The following is a 17,272-nucleotide window of genomic DNA, read 5'->3' on the forward strand; positions in this document are numbered from 1 at the left end:
TTGTTTCTATCTTCCTTTAATAAGAAACTTCTTTTACAATGTACTGGTGCAGTCCTTTACCAGCACGCAGGCTACAACCTGCAGAGGGCTACAACCCTCTTAGCTCTTGTACTAGCCGATCCATTTACTAGTACGTAGGTGCCTGCCTACAGAATGCTCCAACCTTTACTCGTTCTCCAGCTGCTCCTGGAAGGGAGCTACAACCCCCTGGTTCTTGTACTGGCTAATATGTTTACCAGTACGTAGGTGCCAGCCTACTGAACTCTACGATCTTCTCGGGACCATGTTTCATACATTTTCATACTGGATCCATAAAACAACTTGCATCATCAATCTCTGAATCACCCAATACTGAATCACTGAAACCCTGTCAACAACATAGACAACATAACAATAGCCAGATCCAACTTCATCTTCAAATATCATACATCACATTGTATGCGCTACTTGGACCAATCCAACCTGCGTGTATACGCTCTTTTTCCAAAGACAACCTGCGTACAGATCTGCAAATCCTAACTTATAATTCCGCAGCTATATCAGACATCAAAACATACCCAGATCATAACAATAAACATGCGTCAATAGATCTAGTCTATCCACAGTCAAACCATATGAAGATAATCATTCCAAGCCTTGAGATCTCATTCCATAGTTCATCATCCTCCACATGAGTGAAACCATGGTTCAGATCACCAACCCATAACCAACATTTGGATCTCACACTTCATCAGATATTCATTACTCACTCACACCATTTGGCCTAATGATCTTCTCCTTATATAGGTTTAGGCCTTTCATAATACCACGGCCCAAAACCATAGTAAAACAATACCATCAACTCAATACTAGGGATCAACACGTCTGTCGAGATACTTTGGTCCAAAAACATAGGCTCAAGTACCGAGGACTAACTACCACGAACCAAAAGTAAGCTTTCCGACACGTACGCTCTTTTCCATTCATGAACCTGCATGTATACCCTACTTGATATATAGCGAACCTGCGTATACGCGACTTGGTATATAGCGAACCTGCGTGTATACGCGACTTGGGCTTAATGAACCTGCGTATATGAATTTTCTCTTCTTCTTATAGTCTGATCATCAATTCCTTGCTGCTATCCTTCTGCACTATGATTTGTCATCAGTGTGATTTGCCATCAAGGACAACACTTGTCTCATAATGCCAACAGAAATTTCACATGGTATCAAAGCAGTGCATGTGAAGCAAGAAGAATAGTGCCAGAGAACTCAGCGCTGAACAAAAAAGGAGATTGAAATAGTTGCAGGAGGCAGTGGTTCGAATTCCCAAAGGGGTTTGCATAGTCCAAGTCAGAGGGTTGAATTTCAAGGCAGTCTCCCTTTGAGTGAGTCGACAGAGAGGAAGGGCTTCCAGTGGAAATTTTTCCAAGACAAAGGGAGTAGCGTTGAAGCCTCAGCATGAGGAAGAGATGGTGAGACACAGTTTTTTTGCCGGCCATTTTTTTGTTGGGCAAAAAGACGTCAGAAGAGAGAGAGAAGCACATTGAGGGAATTTTTCCTCAATAGACTTCCCGCCAAGAAGTCTGTTTTCTTATTGGATGAGCGGCAGCAGTAGGAAGTAGAGAGGAACAGTGCCACATTTTCGTGGCAGAGATGGCAACCAATGGGCTGAGAAAACGGGATAGGTTGGATGGGGCATCCAAGTATGTCATCTAGAAGGCAAGGATGGCATTCCTCCTAGATGAGCATTCTCTCAAGACCTATGTCGACAGCGTGGTGGTTGTGCCTGCAGATGCAGATCCGCTGAAGAAGTACCAGGAAGAAATGGCGAAGGCCAAGAGGATGATCCTGGATGGAGTAAAGGATCACGTGGTTTGTCACATCGCTAACAGAAGGACTGCTAAGGAGATGTGGGATGCCTTGGCAACGCTGTATCAAAGATCTTCTGAGAAGCGAAAGATGTATTTAGAGAATAAACTGAGATCAGCGCAAATGCATAAGGGGGAGCGTATATATCTGTTCCTCATGAAGATTCAAGAGACCCGGGATGAGTTAGCAGTTGTGGGGTCTACACCTCAAGGGCCCGAGTTGGTTAGACTGGCCCTAAATTCAGTCTCAGATGAGTGGCAAGTCTTTGTCCAGAGTATCTTGGGCAGGGCGACTTTGCCAAATTGGGATGAGATGTGGGCAACTCTTAAGCAAGAGGAGAGACTTGGTCAAGTGTAAGCTTGACGGAAGCAGCAGCAGTGGATCGAAGCCTAAAGAGGAGGAAGAAAATGCAGCCCTTGCATCTAAGGGGCAGCAAGAGCAGTAGAGGCGGAAGAAGGACGTCTCGAAGATCAAATTCTTTAGGTGTGGTCAAATGTATCACCACGCAACACACTGTCCTCTCAGAAAGAAGAACAAAGATGAGAAGCACAATCCAAAGGCTACACTCGCGAAGATCGAGGAGGAAGATTTTACCATGACAACTAAGATACCTCTAGGAGGGAGGTGGGATAATTTAGAGTTGTAGTTCGAAAGAGCTACATATGGGGAGGATCCTTGAGGAGCCCACCTCTCGGATCAATTCCTTGCTACGAGAGCCCAAATCAAAAATAGTAGGATGGACCAATGTCAGATGGTGCAGAGGAGTGTTGGAGCAACAGATGCAATGGCTAGAACGCCAAGTCTGAGTAGTGTAGTGCAGAGTTGCAACAGTGCATGGAGGCATAGTGTAGTAGCGGCAGCGGCACAATGGCTTTAAAGGGATACTGTGGGACTAACAGCAGTCAGATCTCCAACATCAAGATGCATCTATGTTGAACACTTATTCAGTAATTTGGGATGTTTTCCTTTGTTGATGCAGTAGCAGCAACAATTTGCAATGTAGAGACAGTTGGGAGTGGCAGTGTCAGCGACAACACAGATGCAGAAATTCAGAGGGAGTTGTAGTACAGATGCAGTGTTGACAATGGCAGTGTCAGTAGCAGCACAGTAGTTGGTGGACAACATGTCAAAGATCAGCAGTGCAAAGGACGATGCTATGAAGTCAAGGTGATGCTTCAGTGGGAGGCATTGCTAGAGCACATTCCTCATTAAGAGGAAGTGTTGATTTCTGGTAGCATTGGATGTGATCTAAATCTCAAATTTTGCAGGGAGGCTTGGGCACATCTATTCCAAAGAACCCAGAAAGCATTTTGGGAAATTCCACCCAAAGACAGTTTTATTAAAATAATTAATTATTTTTAATTGGTCCCTAAGTCTAAACTTAGTAAATTAAAATAATTAATGGGTATTAATCTAATTATCGGTGTAACTTCTAGAAGAAGATGAGGAACAAGCAGAAATGATCTTAGTCATTGATTAGCTTCTAATCTGGGCCGTTGAATGTCAACGAGGAGATTACTTAAGGAGGCTTGACGATATTTTGGAAGACACACAGAGAGTTGATCAGTCAGATCAAATCGCTAAAGCTAGAGGCAGTGTAGTGATTTGTAGTGATCACACAAAGAGGGGCAAAGGGAGTTTTCGCTGGAGGATCTTCTCTGAAGCCAAGGATACTCAGCAGAGAGGCAAAAAGACACACAAAGGAGGTAGCACAGAGGCCAAAGAGAGTGACGCAGAGCTAGGAAGGGCTCACACAGGGCCCACGCAAAGCAGCGAGGAGCCTCCTACGCAGAAGTTTGAAATTTTCTGGGGAGTTGGATATTCTGAGTCGAGAGGGATGGAATCAACGCTAGAGGGAAAATCGATTCCCATCAGAGGTGATGTAGTGCCTTAGAGGCTGACATAGAGCCCACACAGGGGCAGTGTAGAAGTAGCCAATGACTCGTTCGTTCAGCTATCGAATCATCCGGGACATGCAATGTAGAGTAAGGTAATCTCACTAATTTCTTCTGCCGAGTGATATTCTTGTAACTAGATTGTGAGGAAGGCATCCAATAGTTGTATTCAGAAATACTTCAACTTAATAATAAAATCCCTCAGATTTGCTTTGGATATTCTGAGTCGGGAGGGATGGAATCAGCTCTAGAGGGAAAATCGATTCCCATTAGAGGTGATGTAGTGCCTTAGAGGCTAACATAGATCCCACACAGGGGCAGTGAAAAAGTAGCCAAGCACTCGTTCGTTCAGCTGTCGGATCAGCAAGGACATGCAGTGTAGAGTGAGGTAATCTCACTAATTTCTTTTGTCGAGTGATATTCTTTGTAACTAGATTGTCGGGAAGGCATCCAATAGTTGTATTCAGAAATACTTCAACTTAATAATAAAATCCCTCATATTTGCTTCACTGATTTTCCCGCATTGGGTTTTTCTGGGGACATTTGTGCAAAAACAACTATCATTTGTGTTGTATCTTTCTCTATTGTTCAATCTATTGTTTCGGCATATTATTTAAATGGCGTAGGCTGTAGTGTATGTATTTCGATGTTTTTCGTAGGACACTGCAAATAACTTGTTCATGTAAATATAACAAGTAGAAGAAATATCATCAGTGTTGCAATAGGAATTCCCAAGTTTAAGGAATTTTCACACACTGTTGTTCTGAAACAAATATGTTAAGGCCATCCACATTGCATATGGAGTTTCCTTTCCATGGAGGTTCGAGACAATATGATCTCGAACACCTTCCAATGGAATTCTTCTTGCCTTTGCTACATTCTTCTTCCAGGTCGCCAGACCTTGAGCATCAGTTGGCGCAGGATTAGGAATATCACTATCTATGAACTCCTTCAACTCGTTGTCTTCCAACATTGCTATCATCTTGTCCTTCCAAGCTATATAATTTGAGCTACCCTCAAGGGCATACTCAAGTCTCAATCCAGAGAAAGACATCCTGATCCTACTACTAGTCCTGAAGAATGGATTTGCAAATTTGATTCACCTACAAAGAAAAACTCGTAGTCTTCTCTTCTATTGTGATTCCTACTCCGATACCATGTAGAAAATCCACGTAGATTCAAATTGCTAATTGTAATATGCTAAAACAATAGACTTGAATCTACTCTACCAATTGCGATAACCAACTACAGTCATGAAATCACAAAGCATATAAGAGATAATTTTAATCACACATTCTACAATGATTTCTTGAGGAAAGCCACAACTAAAAACCCTATTATCTGTATATTGCATTAGCCAGAAAATATGAGAAGATTACAATGTTTTTCTCAAGACTAAAAAACCTCAGCACTATCTCTATTTGTCTCATTGCTTCCTAGACAAGCCTAGGCCAATACTTAACCATTTTTTTGCTTATGAGGATCGTTATTTCCTTTTGTTGTTTCCATGGGTAATTAGGCCCTATTAATTAGGGAAATTCCCAACCACAAATACGTAATTCATCTAAGGCCTTCCTCTGACTGCATGCACCACTTGTACAATTTGGATGATTATACCACTGATAGTACACTGCCCTTGAACTCCAATCTCAACTGAGTCTTTCTCAGAACTGACATGCATGGATTATTTATGAGTGAATCATCATATATATGACTGGTCACTAGATGTTGCTCGAGTCCAAATTCCACTCTTTGACCTCTCACTAGTTCCTCCATCAGTTGGAACTAGTCAAACTAACTTTAACTCAGATAAACTAAGTTAATTAATTACAACTCAAAATAAACTCAACCAAGGCTCCTATAATGTAAGAGACACTCTACATGACTCCAGTTAGGCCCTCAACTCGAATTAACTGATCCAAGTCTAATTAACGTAGTTAACTCGTACAAGTTGTCATGAGATGTGGAATTATAGTTTTATTCTAATTTAATTCAAGGGAAAATTAAATTAGAATCTTTCTTGATGTCATTTTCAACATGTAGTGGCCATTGTCAATAGGTTCATGGCAACTCTAGGAAAAGAGCATTACAATGTAGTGAAATTGGTGCTTCAATACATTAGAGGCACCAATGATGTATCAACTTTAATGGTTATAATGATTATATAGAATATGTTGATTCAGATTTTGCAGGTGATTTGGATAAGAGGTCTACTTCAACATGTCTTTACTCTTACAAGGGGGTCCATTAGTTGGATGTCTAAGCGTCAAGAAATAGTTGTTTTATCCACCACAAAGGCAAAGTACATTGTTGTCTCACGTGCTTGCAAAGTGGCAATTTGGTTGAGAGGTCTTCTCACTGAACTCAAGAAAGTGCATAATAGCATAATTATATTCTATGATAGTCAAAATGTTCTCCATTTGGCTACAAATCTAGTTTATCATAGCAAGACCAAACATATTGATATAAAGTACCATTTTGTTAAGGTGCTGATTATTAGAATATGACAACAACCATTAAAAGAAAATGGAAATGTAAAACTAATTCACTGATGTAAATATTCTTGTGCTTTTTTTAATGGAGGTAGTTTATGAACCAAAAGACAATTACCAAACTATTGTAACGGTGCCTACTTCATATGTTGATTCCGAGAGATGAGGGGGTTGAGCGAGTAAGCTTGATTGTAATAATTATGTTGCAATATAATCCTATTTGCCTTGCCCATGAATGTTTCCTTCACAAATAGTCAAGGTTTTATCATGTAAATGTTGTGTACTGGGATATATTTGTGTGTCATTTTTCTTGTGAATAAATCTGTTTACAGATTCAGAAAATAACAAGATTGTGAGACCTCTTGATAAATCTCTAAGGTTTACATGCATCATGTTTCAGGGATCATAATTAATCATTAAATTGTGATATATGTTGTTTAACTTCTCTTTTTTGTTGACCATGATTTAAAAAATTATTATTATTATTATAAATATGTCTTTTTAGCAATATATTAAAAATAACAATAAAAATTTTATTACAGAGAAACAAAAATTACATTTAAGCATGGGGGATTTACGCAGTGCATTATATTAGATATTAGATTACTTAACGCAGTTGAATCCCAAAAAATGATATCTAAAAAATTACATTCTTTAAAAAAACACCCAAAACCTTATCAAGACTATGAAGCATAAAAGAGTTTGTACTTAATAGTATAAAAATGAGTAATAAATAATCGCATGTATTATAAGATTCCCAACAGAAATCTAACCAAAATATTTTTATAAAAATGAGTAATAAATAACCACATGTATTATAAGATTCCTAACAGAAATCTAACCAAAATACAAAAATAATATGTTCCATGTGCACTAACATAAGAATTAATAAGCCATTAGGAATGTCCACTAACACAACTTTCCCAAATTACTCACACTAGACTAATATTTAGTGTATAGATTATATAAATGGAGGATGTTTATACTCATAAATATCAACTATATAAATGGAGGATGTTTATATTCATAAATACGTTTTCATTATCTTAAGATTGCGTGGTGGATCCAAGTGTGGTGGCTGGAGTTGTGCGTTGGGGAGCCTGCATTAGAGTTTGTGTGTAATTGTGCCTAAAGTTATGTTTCTGGCATTATGGTTGTTGTATCATAGTGGCAGAGTTGCATGGATCTTTGTTCAAAAAGTTGGAGATTGACGGAAACCAACGCAACTGTGTGCTCTATGGAACCCTCTGCACTGATGCCTACAAGATGGTCAGTGTGATCACTGTGGTCAGCGTCATGATTGTGATAGTCAGTGTCTTGCTTACAAGATGCCTTTGCTGTCAGGTTGCACATTCACAATGTGCCTAATTCATCGACGCAGATAGAGATGCACTACCCAAAGGAACCAATGTGCATATCTGGGACCCCTCTTTAATTTGTATACCTGACGATGCCCTTATGATCATTGTTGAAAACCCTCCCACTATCCATTTTCTGAACGATCATGTGCATTGGGCCAGTTGAAAAATGAAAGGGAGAAGAGAAGGTCCAGCCAAACAGCTACCCAAAATTGGTGTTTCTCATTCAGATTTGAAATAATAAAATATTGGTGTCTTGCTTATTTAGTTTTATTTGTAATATGCAAATATTACAATGTGAAAAATCAAATGAAGAATCAATTATAGAACATATTAATATATTTTCAAATTAGTGGTTCTTGATGTATACGGTGACACAAGAACATATCAGTAATTTGATTATGTATAATTTGTTATAAGTTGGTGATGTCATGTGGAGTCAGGGACATCAACTTACAGGGTAATTTGATTATGCGTTTAAGAGGTTATCTTGTATAATTGATTTCTGAATACATTCAGTACTCAAACTGCCTTCCTAAACCACTAGAGAATACAACGGAAGACCATGTGTTCAACAGATGGAGGTGTGTCCATAGGATGGTTCAATATAGACACTGACCCGTCGTGTTTCGGGAGGTCCCGAAGCATCAATTCAACAAAGTACGTCAAAGATGGTCTAAAGCAGTTATGTTTTAAATGGAGGCAAAGTGATAGCTCAAAGACACGGTGGTGAAAGAGCAGTGTTTGCAAGATTCCAGAGTGGATGTGAGTGTTGATGAAGACCAATCAGACAGATATCATATTGTTGTTGGGATATGTGTTTTTAATGTAAGCATTAAAGGAGTGTGTTGGGAGTATTGCTTCCATGTCATGTGTAGGTGTCATTGTGAGTCCCTAGGCATCAGTCTAAAAAGTGTTGATTCCTATATAATGAGTTGTAATCATGATCTATAGGTGTCGAAATCAGTGTGTTAAATGCTATATATTGTAGCCATTGTGATCAATGATAAAACAGCGTGTATAGTTGATTCGTGTTATGTGCAATCATTGTCTCTTACTGCTCTCTTTAAATTTCTATCATCCTCTACATATACACATGGTGAAAAAGATCCTATCAAAAGCTTGGGACAAATTTAGAATCTCATCTAACACAGGCTATAAAAAGAAATGTTTCATAATGAACTCCTTCACACATTTAATAAGCAGAGGTGAGTATCTTTCAACTACTTTGTCAATAGCCAATGAAAAAGTGAACCTCAAAGCGATTAACTCAAGGTTGATAGTTCTAGGTCCAGCCCTTCTTCGAAATTGAAGAAAAAATCATCTCCCCGGTGTGACTACCCACCAGCTCCGTAGTGTCCAGGGTCCCTTTGTCCATCAAAATAGGCCCAGCACCTGAGTTGTCAATCCGCTCCCGGACAATCTGTTTTCGAGCTTTATCCTTACTCTGTTTCTTCAAAAAAATATTGCATGATGAAACCTTGAGTAACACACTCGAGTGTAGGAATGAGTTTATTAAAAAAAAAACAATAATTTTTTGCTTTGCAGATGATGAAACCTTGAGTAACACACTAGAGTGTAGGAATGAGTTTATTCGAAAAAATACTACAATTTCTTGATTTGCAGATGCCCCGGGATCTGATTACAGGAAGTGCCCTAATTGCCTTTGTATTGGAGTTTTCACACCTTATTTTCAATGCTAACAGAGGCTCCTGATTAAATATTTCTCATACCAGATATAATATGTCTGAAAATTGTTTCACTACTTGCCACATTCACATTAAATTTGCTATTTTGTCTATTCAAATTCCTTTCTTTATATGCCCTTTCTTCCATGTTATTTATCCTTTTAAAATGGAAAAATAACTATAACTTCAAGAAGAGGCAAGGCAACCGGAAGGAATCAAGAAGAGGCAAGGCAACCGGAAGGAATCAGGGTTAGAGAATTTTGTTAATAGTTGTGAAATAAAGATGTAAATCATATAAGCTAAGGCATTAACAAGTATGTACAAACTCTGACCAAATAATCTGCGACAGATCCACTGTGAAGTCAATTTGATTAAAATGTCTTAAATTGACAGTAGTAGTAGCAGAACAACAATTAAACAACATTCAAAGGACAACAGAAAAAGCCAAAAAAAGGAAATAATAGGATGCAATAATGAATGGATAGGAGAATTTAACTCGACTCTTTTAATCAGTTGCCTGTCAATAGTTAAAAAACAGAATGATAATCTTTCTACAACTGCATTGCCTTTTGCTTTTGCTAGCTGCAAGAGAGCAAGAGTCTACGAGTTGGCAAAAACAACGACATAGAAGAATGAAATAACATTAAGTGGGAAGAAATATAAAATACTAAAATAACATCAACTGCCAGATAAATGGAATACTTTGGCATGGATATTAGGACTATAAAGGTAGAGCGCATAAGATAAGCATGGAAATGGCAGGAATATGTTGTCCATGCAATCAGGGATGCAACATACTAAGGATGATTGAAGGTCAAACTAGATCTGGATCACAGTTAGCCAGATTAGGTTAAGCAAATTATCTATGTTTTGCAGTTATAATGGGAATGGTATTTGTCTTAATCTTACATTACTTCACAAAAGTGCCTAGGAGAAGGCAGAGTTTGGATGCCAAGTGGAAATTGTTCATGCCACACAACACTCCCTATCAGTCTCTCAGGTTTCTCATTTGGATTTTCTTAAGGTGTTTTTAGTTGTCAACTTCATCTCTTAAGTTTCATTCTTGTTTTTTTTTTGCAGGGATGGTATGTGAGGCAATTATGGCACTATATCAAACAAGTGTTTTTAATGTAGATATTAACATCAAGAAGAACCATGTGCAGTTATTGGGATGCTAGATGAGCCAGTTATAGCACTATATCAAACAAGTGTTTCCATTGTAGATATTAACATCAAGGAGAGCCATGTACAGTTATTGGGAATAATCCATTTCAGCTAATACAACCTGCATATTAGCTAATGGCTAAGACCACAACTTGCCACTTGGACTTTTTATTGAAATTTCTACCTTGCATAGCAAAAATTTTAGTGGCTAATTTCCATACATATTTTTCAGCAGGATTGAGTTCATAGTATCTATTTGGTTTTTCAGCATCATCAGTTTGTGTTTGCTTGATAACTTATTCTAGGTGTCTTAATTTTCTATGCCAATAGATAATCACGCCCTTTTCGAATCTTAACACCTAACCACTCAGATCCCTATTGTTATCCTTTCCAGAACCTAGCAAACATTATCCCTGACAGAAGCAGAACTTTTCAGAAATATAATATGATCATGCAATACATAAAATGTTGATTATAAACACTGCTAGATAGATAACGATTAAATTCCAGTCCAATCAACCTTCATGCAATTAAGAAAGACTGCAACTCCCATCAGCAATATTGAAAGCTATATTTATGCAATCAAGAAGTTTGCTAACAGATCATACATGTAGGTCATATCTCAAACTCTGAAAGATAATTTTATATCAGATCTAACATCCATGCTTGACAGAAAAGCAGCACATTATTGCCCTTGTTCTGCCACTGTAAACATCTGCCTGTAGGATTATAGAAGATATACTTTTCAATCAAGAAAATTCAAACTCTTTGGCAGTGAACAACATGCATTATCCCTATAAAATGAAGTTGAAACGATATTCCAAGACGAAAGAAATTCACAATAATAGTGTTATGCGTCTGTCACAAGGCCAACTTACTAATTGTATCATCATAAAAGATTGTAGCTATATGAAAATATCGTACAATCTCATTTCTGGTACATATCGTTCTGAGCACTCATTTCAAGGGACCAAGTGTTCCTGTGACTCCAACCATATAAGTAAACCTCTCTAAAAGAAAAGTGCTGCCAAAAACTAGCACCAAAATTCTATGGGCCTTATCAGGTACTTCAACGTATAGGAGCAGTTGCTTACAAATTGGCCTTGCCAACTACTTCAAAAATCCACCCGATCTTCCATGTATCATGCCTCAAAAAAGTGGTGGGGACCAATCACAAGGTTCAAACAAGTCTACCATAATCAGATGAGGAAGGCTCACTTTGACTCCAACCAAAACAGGGCCTCGATACTCGCAAAAGACATCTCCGCAGTCGCACGATCAAGGAAGTCCTCATCAAGTGGAAAGACACCTCTCCAGAAGATGCGACATGGGAAATGCCACTATTCTTCAACAGTTTCCACAGCTTCAGCCTTGAGGACAAGGATGATTTTGATGGGAGGAAATGTTAGGGTCCAAACCTAACCCCTTTATTTATGTAATAAGCCCAAGGGGCCTAGTCAAAGTCATAGTTAGTTAGAGAGTCAATAAAGCCCGTAAGCAGTTGTCCACATTAATAATAATTGTAAGTGGTTAACTTGCATTATAGAAAAGGGGCCACAATTAGTTATAAACAAGTCATAGTTAATCAATAAAGTGGTTAACCCGTGTTATTTAAGGGTTTTGGATGTCATTAAGTTATAAATAGTCTTAGATAGTAAGGGAAAAATCATCGGCTCTTATTGTAATCAAGCTTTGCTCTGTTGGAGGTTGCCCCCTCGAAGAGGCAAGTGAACATTGTATCTTTTTTCTAAATACCAAAATATCTTTGCAACTTGTCTCATTTTATGTGATATTTTTGTGTTTTGGGTTTCTCACACGTCAAGAGCATAACAACTTCCTCCTCCAAATCATCAAGAAGGTCACTCTTGGTCTGAAATTCATCTACAAGATTATGGAAATATTTTTCCATGGTTGACTCCAGATTATCAGCCTTGCTGATTTTCTCAGTGATACAACATTGGAAATGATTATTAAGTGTTGCATTATTTTCTTGCAATATAGTGACAATGGACTGTAAATGAATGACCTCTTTACGAAGTTGATGCGTTGCCTTCTCATGAAGTTCTTGCAATCTTTCTCATGAAGTTCTTGCAATCTTTATCCATCTTGATAAATTGTTCACAACAAAATAAGTTGGCAAATGTGTTTCCACTACTATAAAACAACTCTGACAGATGTGTAGATCTCAGCTTGGTTTTGCAGTCAAACCAAGAAATAATATAGGAAACCATGTTAGTATGATCCAGGGCAATTTGAATATGAAAAAACATTGGGGGATGTAAGCTATACCCTCGCCATGAATCAAAGACAAAACAAAAGCATCACATGAACAATGTAAAATTGTACACTTGCCATTGACGCCTACAAGCCACCACTGAAAAAACCATCAATACTGAAAGGTGGTAGTGTTAACTTCATCAGAATCAAACGACCACTAGTTGTTGCTTGTGAAACCTACAAATTTTGAAACATGGGCAATAAGGCAACTAACATTGCTCAAGAGCATTGTCATGATTCATTATCCTCAATTTCGAAGATACCATGAAATAGTTTTGTATTACTCACAATGTTGTAAAAATACATAGAGAATTCCTTCATTTATAACAATAGAGAAGGCCCAGTGTCAGCTAAAGATAGCTACGACAACTAGGCAGATAATAATCCTACATGAATCACAACACTTAGCTCAATGGAAAAATATGCATTGGAAAAGACCAACGCTAACAATATGTAACTCTCAATTCAGTCAAAATCTTTTCCAACATAGTTACCAACTACAAAATAAGTGCTTGCCTTTTTATCAAAAAACCAAAAATGCCATCTAGAAAAGGAAATAAAATCTCGTGAAAATGAGGCTTTTTTCATTTCGTAAATCAGGGCCGGTTTTGTTTTATTTAATGGTAAAACTCAACAAAGTCAACAGAGTAGCCTACGAAACAGAGTCATCATGTGCAACTTCCAAAACCAAATAAAATATGTGTAGGGAGGGACACAACCAGCAGCGTCGACGAAACAGACGCACTATTCACAATAAATGCAATTAAGTCTACAACATGAAACAGATGCAATATACACAATAAAGTCTACAACATGAAACAGATGCAATATACACAATAGATGCAATTATGTGTAGATGGGCTCAATCTTCACACCGTCCAGAAGAAGCCCACCTTTCGGCATCATCCGTGACATTTCTTTCATATAAAATTCGATGTGAGAGGCATCACCATCGTCTGTTTTGCATCTGGTTGTAAATTCTCCTGCAACCACTTCCATCCATCCACCATTTATACCCTGGTTTTCGCCTCTTCTTTCATCCAAACGCTTCTCTAATTCCATTTGTTCTCCTTCTGGCGTTGTAACAGAAAACCTAACTGGCACATCCCACCCAAAGGAATTTTCTGTAAATTTAAGGGCAAACACCACTCTGTAGTTGGTATTTGGAGACAAAAGCCTGCAGTCGATTTGACCACGGACATCCAACCACCAAATCCATGATAATTCTGCCAGCACCTTGAATCTGAACACAAACCATAACGTCAATGTATACTCTGTGAGGGTTTCCTCTGTTTAAAAACAATGAGAGTTAACCAGGATCATGCGTTAGCTTGAACACCATACAAAGAGCACACAACTTATAAAAAGAACAGACACTAAAAACAATCAAAAAAACTAGAGAATCATTGCTTCTTTTATGAAATAGAGAGAAAGGCCATTTATTTATAGCAAACTGGGAATACTCGGCATTAAAATTGGGTGGTTGGTAGTTCACCCAACAACAACAGCAAATCAGAAGTCAAATATACACAGCTATTAGATCACTGTAAACATAATCACATGGTGTATGTACACAAACACACCTTATAAGTGCAATTTAGGGAAGTATGAAAAGATGTGAAAAATAAAGACGGCAAACACTAATAACTGTCACATTAATGTTACAAAGACCACATTAAAGCTTAAAAAAAAAATTAGTGTTGATTAAGAACCACAACAAAGACTTCAAACAAATACAAACACCAGAGTCCTGTAAAGACTAAAAACTGCTAACCGAAAGTATGACCAAAACTCTAAATGAATAAAGTAGACCAAATTCTAAAAAGAATCAAGTGACCTATAAAAGTCTACATAAAATCTTCAACCTGCCACACAAGGCTAAGCAAAGACTAAAAATGTGTGCAACTCCCCTGCAAGTGCAATCAACAGGAAAACCCAAAGCGAAGAGGGTATTCAATACATCAAGAGGAAGGTACTCATTAGGCGTTCATTAGGCTCTCAGAGAGTCTCTTACTCCCTGCGCATCTGATCTTTGATCGCCCAAACCTAGGCTGCCCAGGGAAATATCCAGTGATCTCCGCATGATTCAGATAAACCCCAACCACAACATTGATCCAAAGGCATATCCAGTAATCTCAGCATGATTCAGATTAACCCCAACCACAACATTGGTCCAAAGGCAAAAGACACAACTGTGCAAAAATTGACTCCCACGCAGCTTCCACTTATACATTAGAAGGATCGCTTTGAACAAAAGCAATCCTCGATACCTGTAGATCAATGTAGGCATTCCTAAGCCTCGTTTTCGGAAAATACAATATGGGGTCAACCAAAAAATTAGCCCCAAAGAACTCCAAATCATCGTCATGCTCCAAGGCCAACAGCTGCCTGCATATGATTTCTAAACCAGCTAACAATCCCCTCACTCCATGAGAAGCCATCACAGAAGACCGTAACCCCAAAACCAACCAGAGAAGAGACCCTTAAACAGACAAATTGAAAAATAAAAAGAAGAAGATTGATAATCAAACCTGGAGTTGCATCCGACTCCAGCAACAAACTGCCAAAATCGTTCGTCGCCCCAGATGATATTTAAGGCTCTTGCAGATAACATGTAACCCAATTTCGCTGGGGATCCTTCCAGCCAAGCCATCTATTGTTGTTCCAGCAGAACAACAACATATGAATATGAATTATTAATGAGTTGATGAACGGCGTTTTCCCAAATTTGACAACCAAAACCCTGAGAATAAGGGATATATAAATACCTTTGTGCCCCCATCTATGAGAATTGGATCGACGAGGCGAGCGTACAGTTCTGCCATTGAAGCTGGGACAGGGGGGTCAGCCCTGGATACGATCTGATGGCATATTTTAAGAAGGGATTTGTTCCACAGATCGTCCGAATAGGCCATAGAATTGAAGAGCTTGGAGACGACTGATAATCTGCCAATGTCGCGCGGCATACTCAAGGAGAAAATTAACAGCATACAACTCTCTGGGAGGTCCAACATACCTGTCTCGCGTTCAGGTTCAGGATCAGGCACTAATCCAGCAATTGGGTTCCCCATGGCTACCTGCTCGAAAAAACATACAAAGACCAATTAAATAGTTTTGGACTCCAGCGTTCAAAATTGAACACGTCAGAGCCCCTCAAAGGGCGGGAAATTTTTACAATTCAAAACAAATTTTAAATATGATTTTTGTCATTTAAAAAAAAATTGGAATAATATTTTAAAAAATTTTAAGAAGGGCTGTTAAATTTTCAACTTTTTTTTAAATTTCATTTTTTCTAAAATTAAAATTTTAAGAATGTTGAATTTGGGAATTTCCTTTCATGTTAAAACTTAAATCCCATTTGAGAAACTCCCATTTCAAAAACAACAGTTTCTTTTTTAGTTGTTTTTCCTAATTGTGCATATGATGCAAGTTTTTATTACTTATTATGCCAAAATTACCTTTTCATACCATTACATTTGGCAGTTTCTAAGTTGCTTCATACCATTACATTTGGCAGTTTCTAAGTTGCTCCCATTTAAAAAACAACAGTTTCTTTTTGAGTTGTTTTTTCTAATTGTGCATATGATCCAAGTTCTTATTAATTATTATTTAACAATTACCCTTTGATACCATTTCATTTGGTAGTTTCAATTGAGAGCCACTAGGTTTGACAACGATTTAAGCTAGAGAGGAGCCTATTCCACAGGCTTGCTGGAGAGGAGCGCATTCCATAGGCTTGCTGGAGAGGAGCGCATTCCACAGGCTTCCTAACATACTGGATTTTATTTGTTTGCAGATTCCCAATTCCTGGTATGTTTTCATATTCCCAATTTCTAAATGAGTTACTTGTATCAGTGTTAGTAAATGTGGTAGTGACTTGGAGGCAAGATACTAGTAATCAGAGAACAGATTTATCTTTGTTCATAATAATTATAGATGCCACCTCAAATCTGGAAAATATGTTGTGGAATGCTTGTAGTTTGCTTACTTTATTTTTCTAGAAAACAACAGGTCATCCACAAACATGAAATGTGAAATACCAGTGGTTCTTATTACCTAGCATCTAGCAATTAGTCCATTTTCTCTAGCCAACTGAATGCCTTTGCTCAGACCATCAATAACTAAAATAAATAGTAATGGAGAAGGGGAACAATCTTGTTTTAGTCCCTTATAGAGTTTGAAGAAATTATTCGGTTTCTGGTTGATGAGTATTGACAGTTTTGTTGAGGAAATGCATGTCATAACATAACAAGATTAGTCCAGATTGGTATAGCAGGCAATTCTCTGTCATCTGTAAATAAACATGTACTCATTTTTAATAAATTAATATCATATTATTTCTCCATTAAATTTCAATATCAATATTCAATAGGATAGTCCATTTCATCATCACCCTTTCATTTGAACTTCAACTGCAATACAAAAACAATGTCCCCAGTTATAGTGTCCAGTGCTTCATCAGCTTCACCCTGAAAGACTATCCTCTGTCAGTCTTCCTCTGTCCATGCAGCAGTGACGTGGGGATTGGTTTCTTTCAAAAGCATA

The 17,272-nt window shown here is 38.0% G+C and overlaps 1 protein-coding gene across 1 annotated transcript; it reads right to left on the bottom strand.

Moving 5' to 3' along the window:
• Window positions 1-13,272: 13,272 nt before the first annotated feature.
• Window positions 13,273-15,850, bottom strand: LOC149210809 (F-box protein PP2-B11-like). The gene is made up of 3 exons (XM_089396794.1): window positions 15,496-15,850; window positions 15,259-15,380; window positions 13,273-13,970 (listed from the first exon to the last, which is right to left on the bottom strand). The coding sequence occupies exons 1-3, from the start codon at window positions 15,796-15,798 to the stop codon at window positions 13,574-13,576; spliced, it is 822 nt and encodes a 273-aa protein (XP_089252920.1). The 5' UTR covers window positions 15,799-15,850; the 3' UTR covers window positions 13,273-13,573.
• Window positions 15,851-17,272: the final 1,422 nt, after the last annotated feature.

This window comes from Pinus tabuliformis, chromosome 1_2 (assembly GCF_031772625.1).
Source record: "Pinus tabuliformis cultivar Carrire ecotype Pingquan chromosome 1_2, CPIR1, whole genome shotgun sequence".
NCBI classification, from domain to species: domain Eukaryota; kingdom Viridiplantae; phylum Streptophyta; class Pinopsida; order Pinales; family Pinaceae; genus Pinus; species Pinus tabuliformis.